Here is a 20,000-nt window from a genome sequence, read left to right as displayed (position 1 = left end):
TGTGATCTAGCACTTGTTTTTGTGGGAGGCTTTCTGGTACTAAGGTTGCGATACGCATCTCTGACAAGTTTGCTATGAGGGCTTAGCGAAGTTGAAAAGGGGTGGATCGGCTTTTGGGTAATGTTGGGAGAGCTAGAAACGAAAAGGCAGCAAGTCTATACAAGTTATACTTGTGTATAGGCTCGACTCAGGAGTTTTCTTCTGCTTACCTGCTTCAGTAGATATATCAGAGATATCAAGCTGCTACTCAGAGAGAGGAAGAGGGAGAGAGCTCTGAGTAGATTTCTAAAAAAGGTTGCCTTGATTCCGACTCTGAGCGAGTATTGAGTAGTCAGTGCTGCACTATTGAAACATGCCCGAACCTTGGCCCTATATTCTCTATATATAATAAATCTGAGCTGCTCCACAACAGTAGAGTTCATTTCGTTCGTCAACTCATAGCTGCAACTATGAAAATCTTCTTCGCAACTTTGGCCTGCGTCACGTTGGCGCTGCTGCTGGTTAGTATACAGAGGCAACTAGGGCGTATTTCGGTTAACTCTCTCAAATTTCGTGCAGTGCACTGTGCAGGCTCAGGAAGGAGAAGCGAAGGGAGGTGCTCAAGCGGGCTTTTCGATGGGCGCTGGTGCCGGAGCTGGAGCAGCTGGCGAGGCCGAGGGTCAAGGCGGTGGCGAAGCCAGTGGTGGAGCAGGCGCCGGCTTCAGCATGGGCGCCCAAGCTGGCGGCGGCGGCGGCGCCGGTGGCAATGGCAATGGTGGTCGCTAAGCGCTAGAAGTAGGCGACGGTGTCGATGTCGGCGGCATTTCCGTTTAAAATATCATTAGTTAAAGTCACAGGCAGAGGCCACAGGTGTCATTGGGCCACGATTCGGCAGCACTTCAATGGAAAACACCAGCAACAGTCTACGCTTGGCAGCCCTAATACCACTTAATGCCATTTTATGAAACGTTACCCGAAATAAACTACAAACAATCGAGACCGCCGCCGCCGCTGCCGCCATCGGCGACGCCGATGCCAATCGCTGAAATCGAAATCGAAACCAAAATAGAAAATTCATCAGCAATGTTAAAAATATATCATCGCAATTTTCCACACAAATCGAGTGATCAATAAAAACCAAACAGCCCCCAACAAAAAGCAAAAAAAAATCCCCCAATCATTGTGAAATATGGCGCTTCGCCGTATTTTGCCGAATCATTCGATTGATTGTTTATACACTTACACTTTTACACTTTTATGAAAAAACACTTTTGTTTTCTTTAACAAAAAAATAAAAAAACAACAAGAAATTTCGCCTATAAGATAAGTGTTTGGCTCGTGAAGTTTCTCCTGTGTCAACTAGTTCGATCAGATTGAATGCGATTATTAGCCGTTTTTCTATGGAATTGCCTATAAATATGTTTTATTGTGCTGTGCTCACAGCGGTTTTATAAGGAGCTTTACTTTTGGCACTTCATTTGAGCGATCATAAATTTTTGATGGAATTAACTCAATCTACTATTAGTGGTAAATAGAAAAAGTCAACTGAACTTTGATCTGTCATAAATAGCTTCAAGGCGGGCGAAAGAGAATGAGAGTTCTTTGTTGAAGTTAAAGTTATCAGCAGATAAGCTTTAGGAGTATATATCATGTATAAGGGAGGAAGTAGTGTACAGTTGAGGAAAGTTGAGTATCTACAAATGATTGAGAGCAAGACATCTGCTGATCTAATTGATCAAATTGCTCAAGAGCATATATTCCTAATATATACAGGGACATTTTCTAGCAGCTTTCCATCTCTAAGACTATTTTCTACACTTTTTTTTATTATAAGAGCTACAGTTACAACTTCTTCTCATTCCGAGAAAACATCAAGCATAATCTCAGGATATTACTACCCATGTGTCTTATGTATGCGTTATTCAGCATTCTTACATGCATTTTAAATTCTATATAATTCTTATGAATTCATGCAACCCCTTTGCAGTCATATAACGGCGCATGTAATCGAGGTCTTGGCCATTGCAGCTGCCATTGTCTGGCCTTGACACGCGCTGAAGTTCAGTTTAGTTTCTGTGTTTGGATTGGCTTTAGTTCCATAATCCAAGTGACGGCTGTCCGTCAAGCTGTCGCTGCCGTAGGGCATCGCGTAACGCGTGTGGCCAGTGCAGACACAGAGAGAGAAAGAAAAACACTGAGAATGAGTGTGCGAGAGAGAGAGAGTGAGAGAGTGTGCCGTTGCAAACAAGCATTAGATAAGAGACTATCGCTGGCAGGTTGGCCTTTGGGTGGTGCGTGGTGTGTTGTGGTGCGTCTCTTGGCTTTTTATTTACTTTATACGACAGTCGTGAAATTATGCGGCGCTGAACTTGAAACTGGTCACGTGCGAGGCGCCGATGTGGCGATATACTCGTAATTGCCAATTTAATCGCTGACTCGCATTCGCTGATAAGCGAATTCGTGCAACGTTTGCGGCGCAGAGCCAAAGCGCTTTACCTTCTTTTTTACTGGGAACTCAGCCAGTACAACAAAGGCAGTCCAAGTTATGTTTATCAACAAAATTTTCAAATTGCATTGTGCAGGTGCCAGGGTCTCGATATGGTCAAGTTACGAGCTGGATCAAGGTGTAATGCGGCCATTAAATTGATTGACTGACAAGATTTACAGCAAGCAGGCCGTGCGTTGGGTAATTGCGGCAAGTGCAGCTGATTTATGTGCATTACCATATAGTTGTAGAATGGCAGCCGATATCGCAAATTGGCAAGAAACACGCCCGCTACACGCTCGAGACTCCGGTCATAAGACCTCAGATACGTCGCTCATAAATCATTCAGAAAATGTGCGCTCACGTGCATATGCGTATTGTGCAGCCTATCTAGTGACCCATTTCGACTTTCGCACTCATCAGCCACATACCATATAGACTATATACACATCGGCTGTGTATAATCGGACATACGTACGTATGTATCAGACCATATGCATCGCCATTAGCTTTTGTCTAATCTTGTGTATGTGGCGCCCCACTCGCCAAATGCGCATTATGAAAGCAAATTGCGTGTTGGGTCTGAGTTTCCTATAGTGGTGTGGGTACGGCATGGGGATGGGGATGGGGACGGGGATGGGGGCTGGTCGGACGGGAAGTGGGTGGGCGAACGCATTTTGCTTTCATAATTTTTTGCTTTTGCCATGCTGTTCAAGTAAGTCGCAATTGGTAGCCTCCAAATTATTGTTGTAATTAAACTAAACAGAAGAACAATGCAAATATTGGCATGCGGCTAATTAACGTTCAACTAATTGGCTAGATAATCACTTGAATATACACAAAAACGAGATGGGAAACATTGAGACGAAATAGAGATGAGCTCCCAGCCAGCTGACCACCAGCAGCAACCGTGTAAACAAACATTGCTCGCAGCTCAATGAAAACATAGTGCAGCTATAGATTGTTCTCTATGTGTGTATAAGAGAGGGTGAACATAAATTCGTTAAGCTATGGGCATGAGAGGCGAAGCGATAAGCGATTGCAAAGGAATCGAGATTATCAGATTTATCAGTAGTATGAATAATTATAATGATACTGACGATGACAATGCTAATGATATTGACTTGATAATTGTCATGCTTATGTGGATACTAGTGACAAGGATAATTCAAAGGACAATGACAATGACAATGAAAAGGACAATGACAATGATAATAGTAATGCTTATGAAAATGAAAATGACAAGGATAATACAAAGGACAATGACAATGACAATGAAAAGGACAATGACAATGATAATAGTAATGCTTATGAAAATGAAAATGACAATGACAATGATAATAACAAGGACAATGCTTATGAAAATAAAAATGGCAATGACTCTGCTAATGCCAATGATAATAGCAATGCTAAATATAATAAATGCAATGAAAGCAACAGTGCCTATGATAAGTAGAATGATCAAGATAATGGTTGGTCTGTCTAGACATTTTCGCATTTGTTTATCAACTCAAACAGTTTTAATATAGATTATAAATGAAATTTTATAGATCCAAATTGACTCTTAACTTTCAAGTTCATTTGTCATGCTTTTGTTGCTTGAAGTCCTACGCTTTTATATTTAGAATAATTGAGAAAGATATAAACTTGTTTAGCTCAGCTATCAAATAGCTCAATTTGCAATAGAACATATAATAATAATAATAATAGTCCACGTGATGATTGTCGATTCGATTTTCATTAACTGAAATGCGTTGTTGGTATTACGCATTAGCTGGCTAGATATATGTATATTATCAGGCTATTTATAGATAAAGCCAAAAAGCAAAAAACTGCGTAATGGCTTTTCAGATCGGTTCAAATAGAACTTGACTATCGGCGCTGCATATATACATACATATGCATATGTATATGTATATGTATATATATATGTTTTCCGCTGATTAAACGGGCCTGCATGATACAGAGAGGCGATGACATTTTCATTGCGTAATTTTTCATTCGAGCTGAAATTCGCATGTACAAGTTGTTGCCCTCAGCTATAGTTGTTGTTGTGGTGGCGGCTGATGTTGTTGTTGTTGCTGGTACTGCAAACTACGCAATTGATGAAGTGTAAATGTACGTAAAAGCGTTGCAATCATTAAGCGACGCTTCGGTGCGCCAGGTTCTGCGGCCATATGCCATTTGTATCTGTCAGATACTTTTGCCAGTTCGCCTGATTTATGAACTGCAAGAGGCGAACTGCTCTGGCAATTACCGTTTGCCACAGCACAAATTGTTATGCTATGTTTATTAACAGCAACTGTCTAGGCAAATTGCTCAAATATACATAATTGTATACCATAATTAATAATAATGATTACGCATTAAACAGTTGAGAGACAGACAGAGAGAGAGACAGAGATAGAGAGAGAGAATTACAGCCAATACAGTCTATGCTTTCAAGTCCGTGTCGAGTCGAATCGAAGCTGTCGATCTGTCGATCTGCGGACACGTGTTGAGCTGCCGAGACGCCAATTAATATGAGGCGTACTTCAATTTGTGCAATTGACCGATTGCCGGGGCATTATTAAAAATAGGTTTTTCAATATTTATTTTTGGCCAAACGACAAAGCCAACGACGACGCAGACAGCCGCTTTTTGCTTTGAAGTTTATTTTTAGAGCCAAAGCTAAATGGCTGAACAGATTTACAAAGTTAAGTGGTTGTTTGTTGTGTTAATAACATAAACAACAGCAGCCCAAGCAGCCCAAGCAGCCGCAGCAGTCGGAGCAGCAGCAACAACATTCAAACAGTTTTCGAGTAGGGTCAAGACTCAGTAATGGAAAGATAGACAGCGTGAAGGCGAAAGAGTGTGTGGCAGCGCAGCCAGAGATCGGTTCACTCACAGCTTGATAATGAATCTCTTGATTGATTGCCAGGTGCAAGTGAACTGTCATAAAGTCAACATAGAATTAGATAAATAGTTAAATCAAGCAGCTGTGCCTTTGGGCTCCAGTCCCAGTGTTGACATACTTAGAAAGCAAGCGTCTCTAGCGTGGGAATCAGCTGGCACTAGTTTGCGAAATGGATCTGAGAATTGTGTTATTTAATCACTCATGATTTTACATTCAGATATTTATAGTTTGGTTAGCTGTGAATAAATTTTTGCTCTTAAAGGCAGATTATTTTGCCTTCTGTTGATAATATTGGTAGAGATCCTAGAGGAGTGGATACGCTGCTTCTCTGCTTACTCTATTACTTTCCATTATTATAGGATATGTTGTACTACCTTTTGCAGCAGCATTCTCGCCATTTTTGCTTCGGCTTATCTTTCTTCATTTGCCATTTCTACTTCAGTTTTCTATCAAGATGTACCTTAAAAAATCCCCTTTTTATTTAGATCTCATATAAAAATTAATTAACTGCGTTAAAAAATCATCTGTGTTGTAGGCTCCACATCAGCAAAGAGAAAATTAACCGATCTATAAAGTATCAGAGTGAGAGATAGTTATAAATAAATTCATTTATTGACTGATAATAGGTCTAAGTGGACTATCAAGCTGAACTAAAAATAAGTTTATGAATTAAATTGTTGATAACAAATCCACTCAGCTCTTGCACCCGATGCTGTTGTTGCCCATTACTCAACAGGTGTTAACAGATGACTTGACCTTGAACATTGTTTACCGAGAAAAAAAGAAGAAATAATGTAAGATAATGCAAAACAATTTCGCAGGTGCAGCGATTAGCGCAATCAAATAGAAAATGAAATACAAAATAATTCACGTAAAGCGGAAATCTAAAAAAAAATATTTAAAAATAAACAAAATTAAAATAATAAATAAACGCAATCTAAAAGTGTAGCGAAATTAATTCTGAACTAAGAAATAAAATATGAGCGAAAATAAGTTACTAAACATTTATATCAATACTCATAAATTTATAAGTCTCTCTCTGAGAGTGTGTGAGTGCGAGTCAATGTGTGTGTGTGTGTGTGTGCGTGTGGAGCATGATAGCATCAATGAAAGCAGCGTCATGTGAGCTGCGGACGGCGCCATGATTTGAGCATGAACATTTAGTTCCCTTGAAATCAGCAACTGCTCACCTGTTGAATGTTGCACGCGCCAAGCGCCAAGCAATCAGCAAAAAAAAAAAAAAAAAAAAAATAAATATTTCAAGAACAAAAACGACCACAACAAAATGCAATAATAATTTATTTGTCGCATTATTTATATGTATGTACTTTAGTTAAAGCATACTCTACTTAAATTTATTTAATTCAGCAAGGTTGTTTGTTTTAGATTATAGATGAAGAAAAGGATCTGAATGATGGATACTATTGTTATTAAAAAATATTTATGTTATATCTAATAAAAAAAAAAAAAAAAAGAAAAAGAATTTCACTTATTAAATTGATATTAAATGACATATGTTGCTACCGAAATTCGACTATTATATGAGGTCTATTCTAAATGCTCGATTCCTATGTTATATCATAGTCAAGTATACTCTATGCCCCTAAGAGCATTTGGGTCTTGGTCTCACGCCGGGCCCATTGATTTTTGTTGTCTTCTGCTTTGCTGTAGCCGCGCCTCCTTATCGCTTTATCAAATGCCTGGCACTTGCCCTATTTTTTCTGCTTCGGACTTTTGTTGACATTGAGGCCCAATAAACCGACTCATAACGCGCGCCAAGCAAATCAGTTCAACGCTGGCTCATGCACGATTTCCCAAGCACTCACTAGGCACAACTAATGATGACAGAGAGTATTTTGGGCTGCTGCTAGCTAATGATGACGGAGAGTAAATTAAAAGAGGTCGAGAGAGAGAGAGAGAGAGAGAGAGAGAGAGAGAGAGAGATAGGCTGATAGGAAGAGTGGGTTGGAGAGAGGGCAGGGAAAGAGTATGGGAAGAAAAGACAGCGAGAGAGAGAGAGAGAGAGAGAGAGAGAACTGACATCCAACAGCTATGAGGAATGTAGAGAGGGAGCAAAGGGCAGAGGGACATAAATGAGAGACTCTGAGCTGATAGTGGCGAAGTTGAGGTGAAGAAACCCAATGTATCAATATCTGTGACTTGTGCTGCTCATTAGGCTGAGCTTGAGACATAACCAATGCTGCCTCAATGCTGATCATGTGCTGAGCGCTTCGTGATTTACTTTACGCCTCGCGCCTCGTGTCTCGCCCCTCGCGCCTTTTTGCCTCGTGCCTGGCATTCAGGTGAAAATCAAAATACCCAAAAAGACTTTGTTCCCGTTTCTTGTTTGGGCCTTAGGAGTGCGTGACTCGGGCACGCGTTTAATGCGCGGAATATTTTTATTGTTGCTGTTCGGCGACCACAACAAGAACAACAACAACAACAGCAATGGCAATAGCAGCAGCAGCAGCAACAACAATAATAATAATAACAACACGCGTAATGAATTCGAAATTAATACATTTCTATTTGCCGATGTGCTGATAATCAACTTTGATTTGCTGCCGGCAAACAAATAACAACATTTTTTCGCTCAGTTGTGAAATTTTTTCAGAGAGGCATTTGTCACCCTCTTTTAATTAGTTTTATGCTAATAGATAGACAACAGAAATCATCAACAAAACAAATGCTAATTTCAACAAAGGCAAGCCGAGTGCCAGAGAACTCTCAAGCAGCCTCAAAATGCATGCGAGAGTGGGCTAGGGGCGGGGAAGATGTGGCTGAGGCTTTCTCTCTGATGTAATCAGATTTTGAGTAGATAAAAACATCAACTCAATGGGCTTATGCGATGAGTTATTTCCTAAAATTGACTCTAAGCTAAGCAAAGCTTATTCCTTATCTGCCCTGCAGCCTTAAGAGCAGGTTGAAATAGGGATAAAAGTGTAAACATGTTATTTATGTATACGTATAGCCCATGTGAGAGTTTACTGCAGAAGTGTTATGCCTCTAGCTTATATAAACGAAAGTTACAAGCAGAATTACAAACCTGAATTGAGTGAATATATTTTTGATATAAGTCCTAAAACGTATTATTATAAGTAACTATATATCTGTATTCGTTATGTTTACAGGGTATATTTATCAAACGATATACCATAATGGTTCTACAAATTTATCTATGTCTGTATGTATTGACAAATGCTTTACTTTTGTCTATTACGTGATGTTCTACTCGTACCAGGGGGTGGACGACTGGACTACTTGTGCGTGTGTGTGTATGGGTCGAAGTACGTAACCGTTGTGGTGGGCGTGTACAATACATCCATCATCATCAAAACATATTTGCACAACTTATTGTGAGCTTTCGCCTCATGCATATACTACATAGTCTTTTTTTTTTTTTTTTTTTGTCCGCCTGTCTCGGGACTGCGACTGTGATTGGGCAGTTGATTGACTGCCGTTTGGCTGGAAGGGAGCGGCTCTGCTGTGGGGGTGTAGGCACATGAGAAGGCGATCAAGTGATCGCACGTGAACAGCCATCGAAGCTCATGGCCTAGCTAATTGGCGAGAAATTGCGAAATTGAGAACTTGAGCTCGAGCACTTGTTATACTCAAATCAAATGTTTACGCATGAATCTTTTGGCTGTTCAAATATTATTGTATGATCAGTATCTTATTGGAAATCGCAGGTCGTGTGATTTATATTAGCTGTTCAATTTCATAATGGAAAAGAGCATGAATCATTTGCATACCAATAAGATCTAGTTAAGATTTAAATTTTTATTGCTATTTGATCATGCGACACGGCGCATGCAGAATATTACTTCAGAAAACACTAAGACTGAAAATAAATAATAAACATGCTCTATATATATTCTAGATCGTTAATATATTTATTTAATGTTCAGCAAACATCATTTAAAGAACAAAAGTAGTTTCGATGTGCTGAACTAACATAGAAAGCGCTAAGCGCTGCTATGTCAAATTCGTTGATGCTTTCAATTATTTATCTATCTCTGTATGTGTGCGCTTGTGTGAGTTGTGCTTAGTGTGTGGGAGCTTTTATTGCATTTTCGGTCAAGCAAACAAATAAACAAAATTGTTTTGCAAAATTTCCAAGTTTATGCGTTTTCTGTGAAACGTGTGGCATTAAAATAGGAAAACACCGAGATTTTTGCCAAAAATGTTGGCTGCAATTGCTGCTGCTGGTGTTGCTCGTGTTACTGTTGCTGTTGTTACTGTTGCTATTTGTGAACCTAGCGAAATTTATTTTTGGCCAAATTGTAATGCAATAGCTGAACTTGTTTATTTTTTGGAGATCAATGCTGCAGGGCAAGCAAAATATCTATTTTTGCACATGTTTGGTTGGAATCTCTCCATGAAATGTGATAGGGATAAGTGCAGGTATCAAATGTTTGATCGGCCAGAGAGAGAGAAGCAGTAAGAGAGAAAGAGAGAGAAGGAGAGAGAGAGAAAGACATTGAAATAGGGAGAGAGAGATATAAGCGGAAGAGTAAGTGATTTAGAGAAATAAAGGTATTGAGTCTACCTGTCTGTCTATCTCTATAAGGCTAGATATCTGAAATTTTGAGCAGTATTCATCGGAATAGGAAATGGTATATATGTAATTTAAGTATATTTTAATTGAGTCTGATTTCTGAGTGAATAATCGAAGAAACATTTCAAAGTATTTCCGTTGTGTAAGAAATTTGTGGCACATTTGTTCATTTCACTTGCCGTCTGCCCGCATTTGAAATGCCCTCAATTCTTGGACTTGCTTAATCGTCATATTTAAAAATCGTTTAACACGCGCAACCCCCATACGCATACGCACACGCACAGACACAGACACAGACACACTAACAGCCGCACATTGAACGTCATCCGTGTACACGAGCTTGTTACGCATACGCCTCGTGTGGTATTTCAAGGCGAATTCATCATTATCACGCATACGTCATGTTGTACGCACGCAACGATCGCCTGGGCAGCGTGCAGGGTCTGTTGTGTCTGCCCTGTGTGTACCCGTATTGGATTTCACATGACGCTCGTGATCAATAGAAAGTGCCGACGCGCCAAAGAGAAAAACCACTTGTATGCGAGGAAAGTCTATCTGCCTTGAGCGTATGTAAACAGCAGCCGCTTCGCTTGGTTGGCCAAACAAATGCGTTGCACACGCCACAATTGCACGCCCACATGTCATGCCGCAATCTCTCTCGCTCTCTGTCTCTCTCTCTCTATCTGGTTACTGCTCTAATTGTGATCGCACGCGCAGCCTTTGATCGCCATATGCAACTCGTCAACGCTGCCCATGAGCGCAACATGATCCTAGCTATAGCTTCTTGCCTGCTCCACTCTGCTCTGCTTTGCTCTGCTCTGGTCTGACCGCATTTTGCTACCATTTTAGTAGTTGGCTTGTCCTGCTTCTCATTGCTTGGCCAATGCATCTCTCACTTTCACTCAGCCTGCGCTATTTCGCTCTCGATCTTGTTTTCGCGAATTCCATGTTATTCTCGTAATAATTGCGGAGGCCGTCGGCCCCGCCAGTATTTGGCATATCGTATTCTCGCCCTGTAGCGAGGGGCACTGAGGCGAGCGATGTCTGTGTGTGCTTGTGTGGCTTGTGTGTGTGTGTGTGTGTGGGCCAAGAGTGGCGCGTGTGCAGTTTACCGATTATGTATATTTGCTGACTTGTAGACATTGTTTGTAGTCTGAACAGTTGGACAGGGGAATGCTACTACAGCGTCTTGTCGCAGCCCACAAAAACTTTCTGTCTTGATTTTCGTTTTCTGCGAATTGCGCATTCTTCGAGCTTGTGCAATCCTCTGCAGTTTATTTGATTGTTATTCGGGCATTGAGTTGCATAATCGAACTTGTTTTTTCGCACTGCCTGCGAATTACATTTCTGCGCTTGTAAATTAATAATCGCGCTTTCAATACTATTTACTGCTCAGGAACAATGTATTATGAAATTGTTGTTTCGCTTGTCGCGAGGCTTCTTGACCACAATTGAACTGTTAAATGCATTTTGCTGAATGCTCAAAACTCGCGTTTAATTTTACTGACTAATGTCTGTGGCTGCATGTGTGCGTGTGCATGAGTGTGCATGACATGCGTGATTTCCTGTAATAAATGCATTTTCAGACTGACTTCCTTAGCCATTTCAAAGAAGCTAACATAACTAATATGTTCTCAAAATATTTCTTTTGTTCATCCCACTCCCCATTCCCCTCATTCTCTCTTTCACTTGATCATGTATGATATCTTATTTTCTTTCCTCTGGCTTTCTTTCTTCACTTTATCTCTCAGAGTCCCTCCTATAAGCTCCCAATGTTTTTAAATCGGCTTCTGTTTCTATCTCAGTCTTCAGCTTTCACTCTTTTAGTATTGTCTGTTTCTCTTTGACTTTTCCCTCTCAATTTCCCCTCTTTCTCTCATAGCATAAACTGGCTTACTAGGCTTACTCTGCGTATGCGTAATATTGATGCGCCTACTCTGGCTCTGCCGCTGCTGGCTGCAGCCTGCTCTTTTTCTTCTTCTTGTTGTTGTTGTTATTTTTCCTGTGATATTTTATGGTGCACCCTTTTTGCTGGCATCATTTAACTCTTTGCTCTCGGCATGCGTGTTTTATTTTTCCTGCTTTTCAGCTAAATTTATGACAGTCGTTTAAAGTTGACTCATTGTTGTTGTTGCTGATGTTGTTGTTGCTGTTGCTGCTGTAACGTGTAAACAAACGCGTTAATAGTTTGCCATTTGTATGGAACGCACTTGCTGTTGTTGTGTTTGTTGTTTTTGGTCGCTTTCTGTTTTGCTTTCTGTTTTATTGTTATTGTTGTCTTTGCACAACTCTTTTGCTTCCTTCCCTTTTAGACGCTCGTTTATTGTTTAGTTCGGAGTCGCTGTCGATGTTGTTGTCTCCGCTCATTTCGTCAGCCACGTGCCGCAAATAAAAATTCTATTGACCCCGAGCAAATATTGACAAAATTTGCACGATCCGCTCGAAGGCGGCTGTCAGAGGCTGCCTTTAGGCCTTTTATCATACAAACACACAGATATACATGTATGTATATATGGGTAGATATATATTTATATATGTATATTTTCGACTCTCAGTTGAATTGCCAAGTTTATCTTTCTCTATTTGGCTTCCCTACTCTGGCCAAAATCCCATTCAGCATTGACTTTGGCCCCCATTGACAAATGACGTCAGTGCTTCGTATCAGCTAACAGCTTGACAAGGTATCGATAGCAATTGTTGGCCTGATAACTCAGGTATTTTATCATCACGAAATACATACATATTTGCGTATGTGTGTACTATGTTCTGCGCCCATCCGACCAAAACAAAACTGATAACCAGATGTTTGCCATTCACAATAACAGCTTCTGTCCCAACTGAAGGCGCTCAATTTGAATGTGGGACGGAAGGCACGTGCCGTTCTGATTAGATTTTTCTGGTTTTCAGGTATCGAAACCGAAAATGTCTTTACCCCTATCTGAAGTAGTTTTTTTTTAACATGAAACTTCCGCAGCAACTCTGAAAGATTTTAAGTAGTATTAATAGAAAGGGAAGCAGAAATTGACATATTTCTAATATGAAATTATTGACGATATCTTCCTGATATTCTGTACTCTTCTTTACTTTATAGTCAAGTTCGGCTTACATTTAGTATTTAGTTCCGATTAATTTTCTTATGGCTTCAAAGTTCAAATTCACACTGAACAAAATATGTATGTCTGTTGGTTTTTTTTTTTTTGACGTCATTTGACTCATGGCACATTGAACAGCTGTGCGATTGACATCTAAACGCTTCTGGTTTTGTTTTCCTCTTTATATCTAATAAATGTTTGTGTGTCAAATATTTGTTTAGGAAACATTTACAAAACTTTTGATGATTAAAATAAAACTAATAAAAAGTTTCTCAACTGAGACAAAAATCTCTGAAGAATCTCAATTCTGTTTATCTTTCTCATCTCTCGATGCTAGTTGTATATATGCTTTTGCTTACATTTCTTTCATAATTCGATCTCTATTTCTCCCGTTAGCGCAGTGTCATATCTTAATGAACTTGGAGACTAATCGAATCATCTGCTTATTGTCTCGGCTATTCGTTTGGCTCATACTTGGATTCATATACTATATAGTACGTTTGGTTTATGTCTGCGCCTCGTTATTACGTCAGTTGAGGAACTTTAGAGGAAATTTAATAATCATAAAAACAAAAGCGTCGGCACGCAAAGAGAGATGGAATGAAATGACAGTGTATTTGGACTACACTGTGATACAAATAAACACAAAGAACAGAACAAAAAGTGTGGAAGAGCCAACGCGGCATGACAAATGTGCGATAGCATTAAATAATTTTTATGATGCGTTCGCTATAAAAGTGGGCGCTGGGAGGCGGGGCTGGGGAAGGGGGAGGAGCCGAGGCGGTCATACGTAATACACACCCCAAAAATCATATAACTGACATGCGTACACTGACAGAAATTTCACAGTATATTATTTGGGTGCATCGAAGAAGATATGAAAAGCTCTGAAAGGATATGTGATTAACAATGTAATTGTAGATTTTATTATAAAGTCAAACAACCTGGAATTTGGTTGATTGAGAATAATTGCTGGAGTTATTAAATGAAATATATTATAATCTTGCGAGTTCTCTTCTTTCATTTTATTTGAGAACTACATCAAATTTTCGCTCAGTGCACTTAGCAACTCTTGCTACTTTGTTTATTTATCTGCCGCTGTCCATCTCGAACTGCTCGTTGACTAATCAGCGGCACGTGTTGTTCTTCTTTCTGTTTTCTGTTTTGTGTTTTGTGTTTTCTGCAACACTGTGACAATTTCCTCAATCGCCTTTTCGCACTTCGCTCGTATCGCTTTTCTTGCCATAATTTGCGTTTGCTTTTGCTGTCGCTTTGTTTTTGCTTTCTTACGTGTGCTTGGTAGTTTGTCGTGTTTTTCTTTCTTTAAGCATTTCCCTATCCACTGCTGCTGCTGTTTTCGGCCCGCTTGGCCTTTGTGTTAAGTGCTTAATTTGTTTATCTAGCGCTGAGAATGCAACCGCTGCGGAAATACGTGCACGACCCACCTAGCCCCGCTCGTCGCCAGTCTTGGCTGTCGATTCAGTTCTGTTTGCTTATCGTTTTTTAATACTGCGCATATTTTGGTATTTAAGTTTTGTAAATCCCCTTCTTAAAACTATTAGGTACCAAACGTATAGCCGCAGCAACGAAATTGACAAATTGAGACTTAAGTCTCAGTCGGATCTTGGACTCAGACATGCATATGGCTGGCTGGCATTATAAAGCACTACGATTGTCAGTTTGGAATGTGTCAACTACTTTGAAGTGGCTTCCGGCCATGATAAGGCCTCGATAGTAATGCTATTTCGATATGGAGCAATATTGCGCATACGCCCAGGTTGGCACAAGCCAGAGTCGGGAGAAAGCGGAAATGTTTCGTTTATTTGGGCCATGGGCAAACTCGTGTTGATATCTGATATGAAAACAAAATGTTTCTCTATAAATATGTTTGTGCCACTTTTGCCAGCGCAAGTCGTAAATTATCAAATAAAATGAATAGGTAAATATTATGTTTCCAACCTGATTTATACAAACTTCCGATTACTTTTCGTTTAGAGTGTCAATTCGTGGAATTTATTGTTATTTAAAGATCGGGCCAACAGAGCAGAATCAACTAAGCATGATAATTATTTGAAAAACAAAAATTTAATTTGCGCTGAGTGACAAAAACTAGATTGTGCGAAGAGCCGTTAAAATTATCGACACGCGCATGAAATTGAAACTCTTTTTCGCTCTCACAAAGTGAGAAGAGTATATTAGTTTGAAAATGGGACCATGTAATATTTTGCTACAGTTACACACATATGTATATGTACATATGGATCCATTCGTGCTACGATATTAACTGTGCTCTCAATGACAGCTAAAAGCTAACGGCTTGTCACATATATCCAAATAATACGCAAATTGAATTTGAATTGTTTTGCTATTTGTTGTTGTTGCTATTTTCTGTTTAGTTTTTATGTTGTTGTTTTTTTTTTTTTTCGGTGGGTAAATTGTAAATTGATATGACTGCCATATGAACAACAATCGTAATCGTAATCGGATGATTCCAAACAGACAACGACGACAACGGATTTCGCGTAATTGGCGCAATTTGGTGCTGCGGATGGGTTTGGGGCATGTGAATGCATTTGGACATGACACGGCACACCGCGCCGCGCCGCTCAATTGAAATCTCAAACTCATGGCAATGACACACTAAAAACTGACAACAACAACAAAAACAACAACAACAATGCCAACAGCGAATAACAATAGAACCGCAATTCGAATTGTATCGACACAGGCGCCACAAAAAAATGAGAACAAAAAGTTTAGAGCCCAAAACACAAATACCAAATATGCTGAATCTGTTTGACAAACAACGAAGCTTCAATACACTGTTACAGATTTATAGATGAAAGATGAAATTATTGTAGAGCTTGTTGTAGTTATTTCATATAAGCATTGCTGAAGAGGTTTCCGAAATCTTGTGAATACTGGATAAGCTGAGATGTTCGGAAAGCTTGGATAGTTTATTGATAAATAATTGATACAGCGAAGTTTTACATATTATATGTCATAAATATCATACAATATAAATTGTACATAAATAATATTTTCTATGTATGTTTGATACATTATACAACTAACTCTCTCCAGTTGACTTGAATGTCAAGACAAGGTGCTTACGGTATGCCAGCCGAAGAGTATTGCATACAATCACTACCGTAACTACTATTATATGTATTATATTATATATGTATATATATTTATGTGATGTACATATATATGTATATAGATTGAACTGTGGTTACCTAAAACCCACACACAACAACAGCAAATAACACACCTACATATATGTATTTGTGCTGGGCGCTCATAAGCGGCAACTGGGCTCCCATAGATAGATAGCAGTCGCAGATACAGATACACACCGATACACACACAGAGATAGAGCTGCTCAGCTGCGAGTACACACATGCCACAATGGCCGGGGCACATTTGCACAGTGTCCATAAATGGCAATGGCAATCGACGACGCCAACGCCAAAAAAAAAGAGCGTTTACTACGAAGCCACAGCTTTCATTCATAAAATCGCAAAAGGAAGCAGCGACGCTGACTGAGGCAGCGGCAGCGACAGCAACGGCAACGGCGACTGCGACACATGCCCAAATTTGTGGCATCCGCTGTTGCCGCTGTCGATTCGTGAGCGGGCGATTAGACAGCAAATGCGGCTGTGACTGCGATGGCGACTGTTACTGTGAATACTGTGCACATAGCTGCGGCCTTATTCCCCATCAGAGTGAGAGAGAGAGAGGGAGGGAGACACAGACACAACTGAAATGCTAATTAATATTTTGGTTTTGTTTGTCGCTGCTGTCCGTTTTGTGAATGAGACCAGACCGGGCCCGGGTCCATTCATCATCGGCAGCGTAAGCGTGAGTGAGAGCGCAAGCGATAAACAGAGAGGGCGACAGCAGAGAGAGGCAGACAGGCAGAGAGAGCGAGCGAGAGAGTTCGACCATTCACGAGACCGTTGACAGGTCCGGAACTGGGCGCTTTGCTGCGGTTTTGCCGCTGACAAACGATGCGATCAGCAGCGACAGAACGAGCGCCACTGAGCGGGCTAGATCAAAGGCAAAGGTCAGTTTTTTTTCATTTTTCCATTCAGTCAGGTGACCCAGAAAAGCTACACTTGCTGGCTGATAGCATAGAAGAAACTATGGAAGCTATACAAAAGTGACGAGCAATTGAATCCAATTCTAGGTCTTATGGCTTAATAGAAGTTTACAATATAAGTAAACTAATCGATAACGATTATCGATATGTCTAAGCAACGTTCGACTTTATAGCTTACGTAATGACATCATCCATTTCTGTAATCTTAGCTGACAGCTAGCTGCCGGCCATAGATCGTTTGGCAAATTCTTGTCGTGCCTCACGATCAATTAAGCTGCCTCCGGCTATCGATCTTTGGGCTCATTAATGGACGCTTTTTTCTCGGTTTTTATTTTTGGTATCATTTACGATTGTCCAGCCTCCGCTACAGCATTTGAAGATTGATGACAGTGTTGTAAATGGTTTTGTCGTTTTTGTTGTTGTTGATTTTGTAGCTGTGGCTTTTAAAGACACGTGCAGCGTAGGAATCTGGTAAAAGTGGTTCAATGAATCTATTTTTAAACAACGGTAAAAGTCAACCAAACCAGCTGGCCGACTAAGCCAACAAACTGAACGTTGTGCAGATGTGGAAACTGTAGTCAGGCATATTCGGAAGATATAGTTTTTTTCAGATTTGTCAATTTCCACAAGAGGCATCCGTATAGGAGAGAATACTAGCAGATCCAAGCACTAGATGTTTCCCATTGCGAAAATTGAAAATTTGAATAGCGAATTGAATTGACAGGAGTACATTGCTTTCTGCAGCCTACTCTAAGCTTCTAAGCTTTTCTCTTCTTTAATGTTTTCCATTCGTTTTACTGCTTTCAGCTTAAAGAAAATGTCGATTCATTATGCAGATATGCCTACACTTTATACCTCAAGTTGTAAATTCCACGGCAACACTTGCAGTTACCAGTCAAGAGAGCCAGAGAGAGAGAGAGAGAGAGAGGGGGGGAGAGAGAGTGGGCAAAGAGAAACATACTGAACATACTGTGAGTGGAAGAGCTTTTGAAAAACTGGGTAAACGGGCTATGAGCAATGGGGAAACTCTTCAAACAAATAAAATTCTTGAAATTTTTACGCATTGACAAATAGCAGGGGAAATTTAATATAAAAATATGTTGTAACGCGTTGCGTGTGGAGTATTTATAGTAATATATGTGTAAATATGTGCCTGTCGTGTCACAGTGGGTCTTTTGTTTGTTTGTCTACGGGCAACAACAGTAATAGCAGCAACAACATTAACAGCAGCAACGACAGCAACAGCAACAGCAACAGCGACAAAAACAAAAGCAAACAGTTGAAAACTTGTTGCTGGCTGTTTTTTGTTGCTGTCGTCTTTATCGCGGGACAAACCGACGCAATGCAGAACCGTCCGGAAAATCCACACCAGCTCTGCCCCAGAGCTCTGCTCAGTCGTCTGGCCAAGCTGCGGAGCCAAAGCGGGCATCACCTTCATCTGCCATGGCAGTCGGGCAGGGCCGGGCGACTTGTTTGCATTGGCGGCAAAACTCTGGCGATATCAATTGGTGCTCGTTTTTACATTTTGCGGTTTAGCCTGGAACCGGTTCGCATCCACATCCACATCGACATCCACGTCCACATCCACATTTGCAGCCACAGCCACATCCACATCAATGTACATATCCATGTCCATGCGTCCGCTTGCGACATTTGTATGCCATTCACATTCCACGGCCGCTGACTCACAAATGCCGGCGTCGGTGGCTGCCACAGCCTCTGCTTCAGCCTCTGCCTCAGCTTCAGTTGCTGCGGACTCTCACTCCGCCTCTGTCTCTGACTCTGTCGCTGTCGCTGTATGTGTCTCTGCCTTTGGCTGACTGCAGTTCTCTGACACTGCATCGCATCCAGATTGACGTCCGCCGGCCATATGCATATCCGCCACTCATGCAGGCGGAGTCCGTTGTCCGCCTACCAAAACCACGCACGCAGTTTTGCGCTGTGTCCACCTGCATGGCAAACAACTTACGAAAACATATCAGATTTATATATAACGGCTTTAAGTGTTAAATATACTTTACAATACTTAAATGCTCACTTCAAATGATTCAAATTCATTCTCTGCAAATTCCTCTAAATCCAACCATAGGCAGTATATTAATTCATTTAGCATTATTATTATTTTTATCTATTATTATTTCATTGCAGTTTCCCAAATATTTTCCATGTAACATTGCTAGTAATGTTTAGCCATGTTGCCCCACTGTGCCGCATTTGTTGTTCATTCGTTGCATTTTATTTGTTCCGTTTTCCGTGCCGCAGTTGCAGTCGCTTGTTGTTCAGCTGGTTGTTGTCGTTGCTGTTGTTTTTACTGCTCTCAACCGGATGTTGTGGGAATTTTTGCATTCAGTCGAGTTGCTGTTGTTGCAGTTGTTGTTATTGTTATTGTTGCTGCTGCTGTTGCTGCTGCTGCTGTTTGCATTATTAACTGTCATACGCGTTCGCTTAAATGCTTATTTTGTAATAATAAAATGTCATGTGTGACAGCAGCGAGCGCCGCCCCCAGACAAACAGAGGCAAAGTACACACAAAGACAGAGACAGAGACAGAGAGACAGAGAGACGGAGAGACAGACAGATGCACAACTAACTTAGTTATCAACGTAGTAGTACTTGTAGTAGTTGTAGTTGTTGTTGTTGCTGGCATTTCCTCTAGCCAGTTATATTTGTTGTTGTTGTTGTTGTTGTTGCTGCCGTTGTCGGCGCGAAATTTAATGACAGGCGTACGCCTTTTTTTTCGCACATGCCACAATTTCTGCCATTTGCCTCTGCAGTCGACCCCTTAACAGCTGTTGTTGTTGCTCTTGTTGTTGTTTGCATATGCAATAAGTTAAATGTTGAACGCTATGCGTGCTCAAAGTCAATTTGCAAGATATTTTCCTGCCA

The 20,000-nt window shown here is 40.5% G+C and overlaps 1 protein-coding gene across 1 annotated transcript; it reads left to right on the top strand.

Annotated features, from left to right (window-relative positions):
• The first annotated feature begins 398 nt into the window (after positions 1–398).
• On the top strand, positions 399–1,286 carry LOC6586430 (glycine-rich protein 5). Its single transcript, XM_002012007.4, has 2 exons — positions 399–500; positions 559–1,286. Exons 1-2 carry the CDS (start codon positions 450–452, stop codon positions 763–765), a joined length of 258 nt encoding a protein of 85 aa, XP_002012043.1. The 5' UTR covers positions 399–449; the 3' UTR covers positions 766–1,286.
• Positions 1,287–20,000: the final 18,714 nt, after the last annotated feature.

This window comes from Drosophila mojavensis, unplaced genomic scaffold (genome assembly GCF_018153725.1).
Source record: "Drosophila mojavensis isolate 15081-1352.22 unplaced genomic scaffold, ASM1815372v1 contig_74, whole genome shotgun sequence".
Classification (NCBI taxonomy): Eukaryota; Metazoa; Arthropoda; class Insecta; order Diptera; family Drosophilidae; genus Drosophila; species Drosophila mojavensis.
Note: the sequence above shows the minus strand (reverse complement) of the source record. Positions and strands in the feature narration are given on the sequence as shown.

Bases quoted from the DNA above. Each gene is read 5' to 3' on its own strand.
- LOC6586430 (XM_002012007.4), top strand. From the start codon at position 450: ATGAAAATCTTCTTCGCAACTTTGGCCTGCGTCACGTTGGCGCTGCTG. The intron at 501-558 runs GTTAGTATACAG...AATTTCGTGCAG, and splicing joins TCACGTTGGCGCTGCTGCTG to TGCACTGTGCAGGCTCAGGA.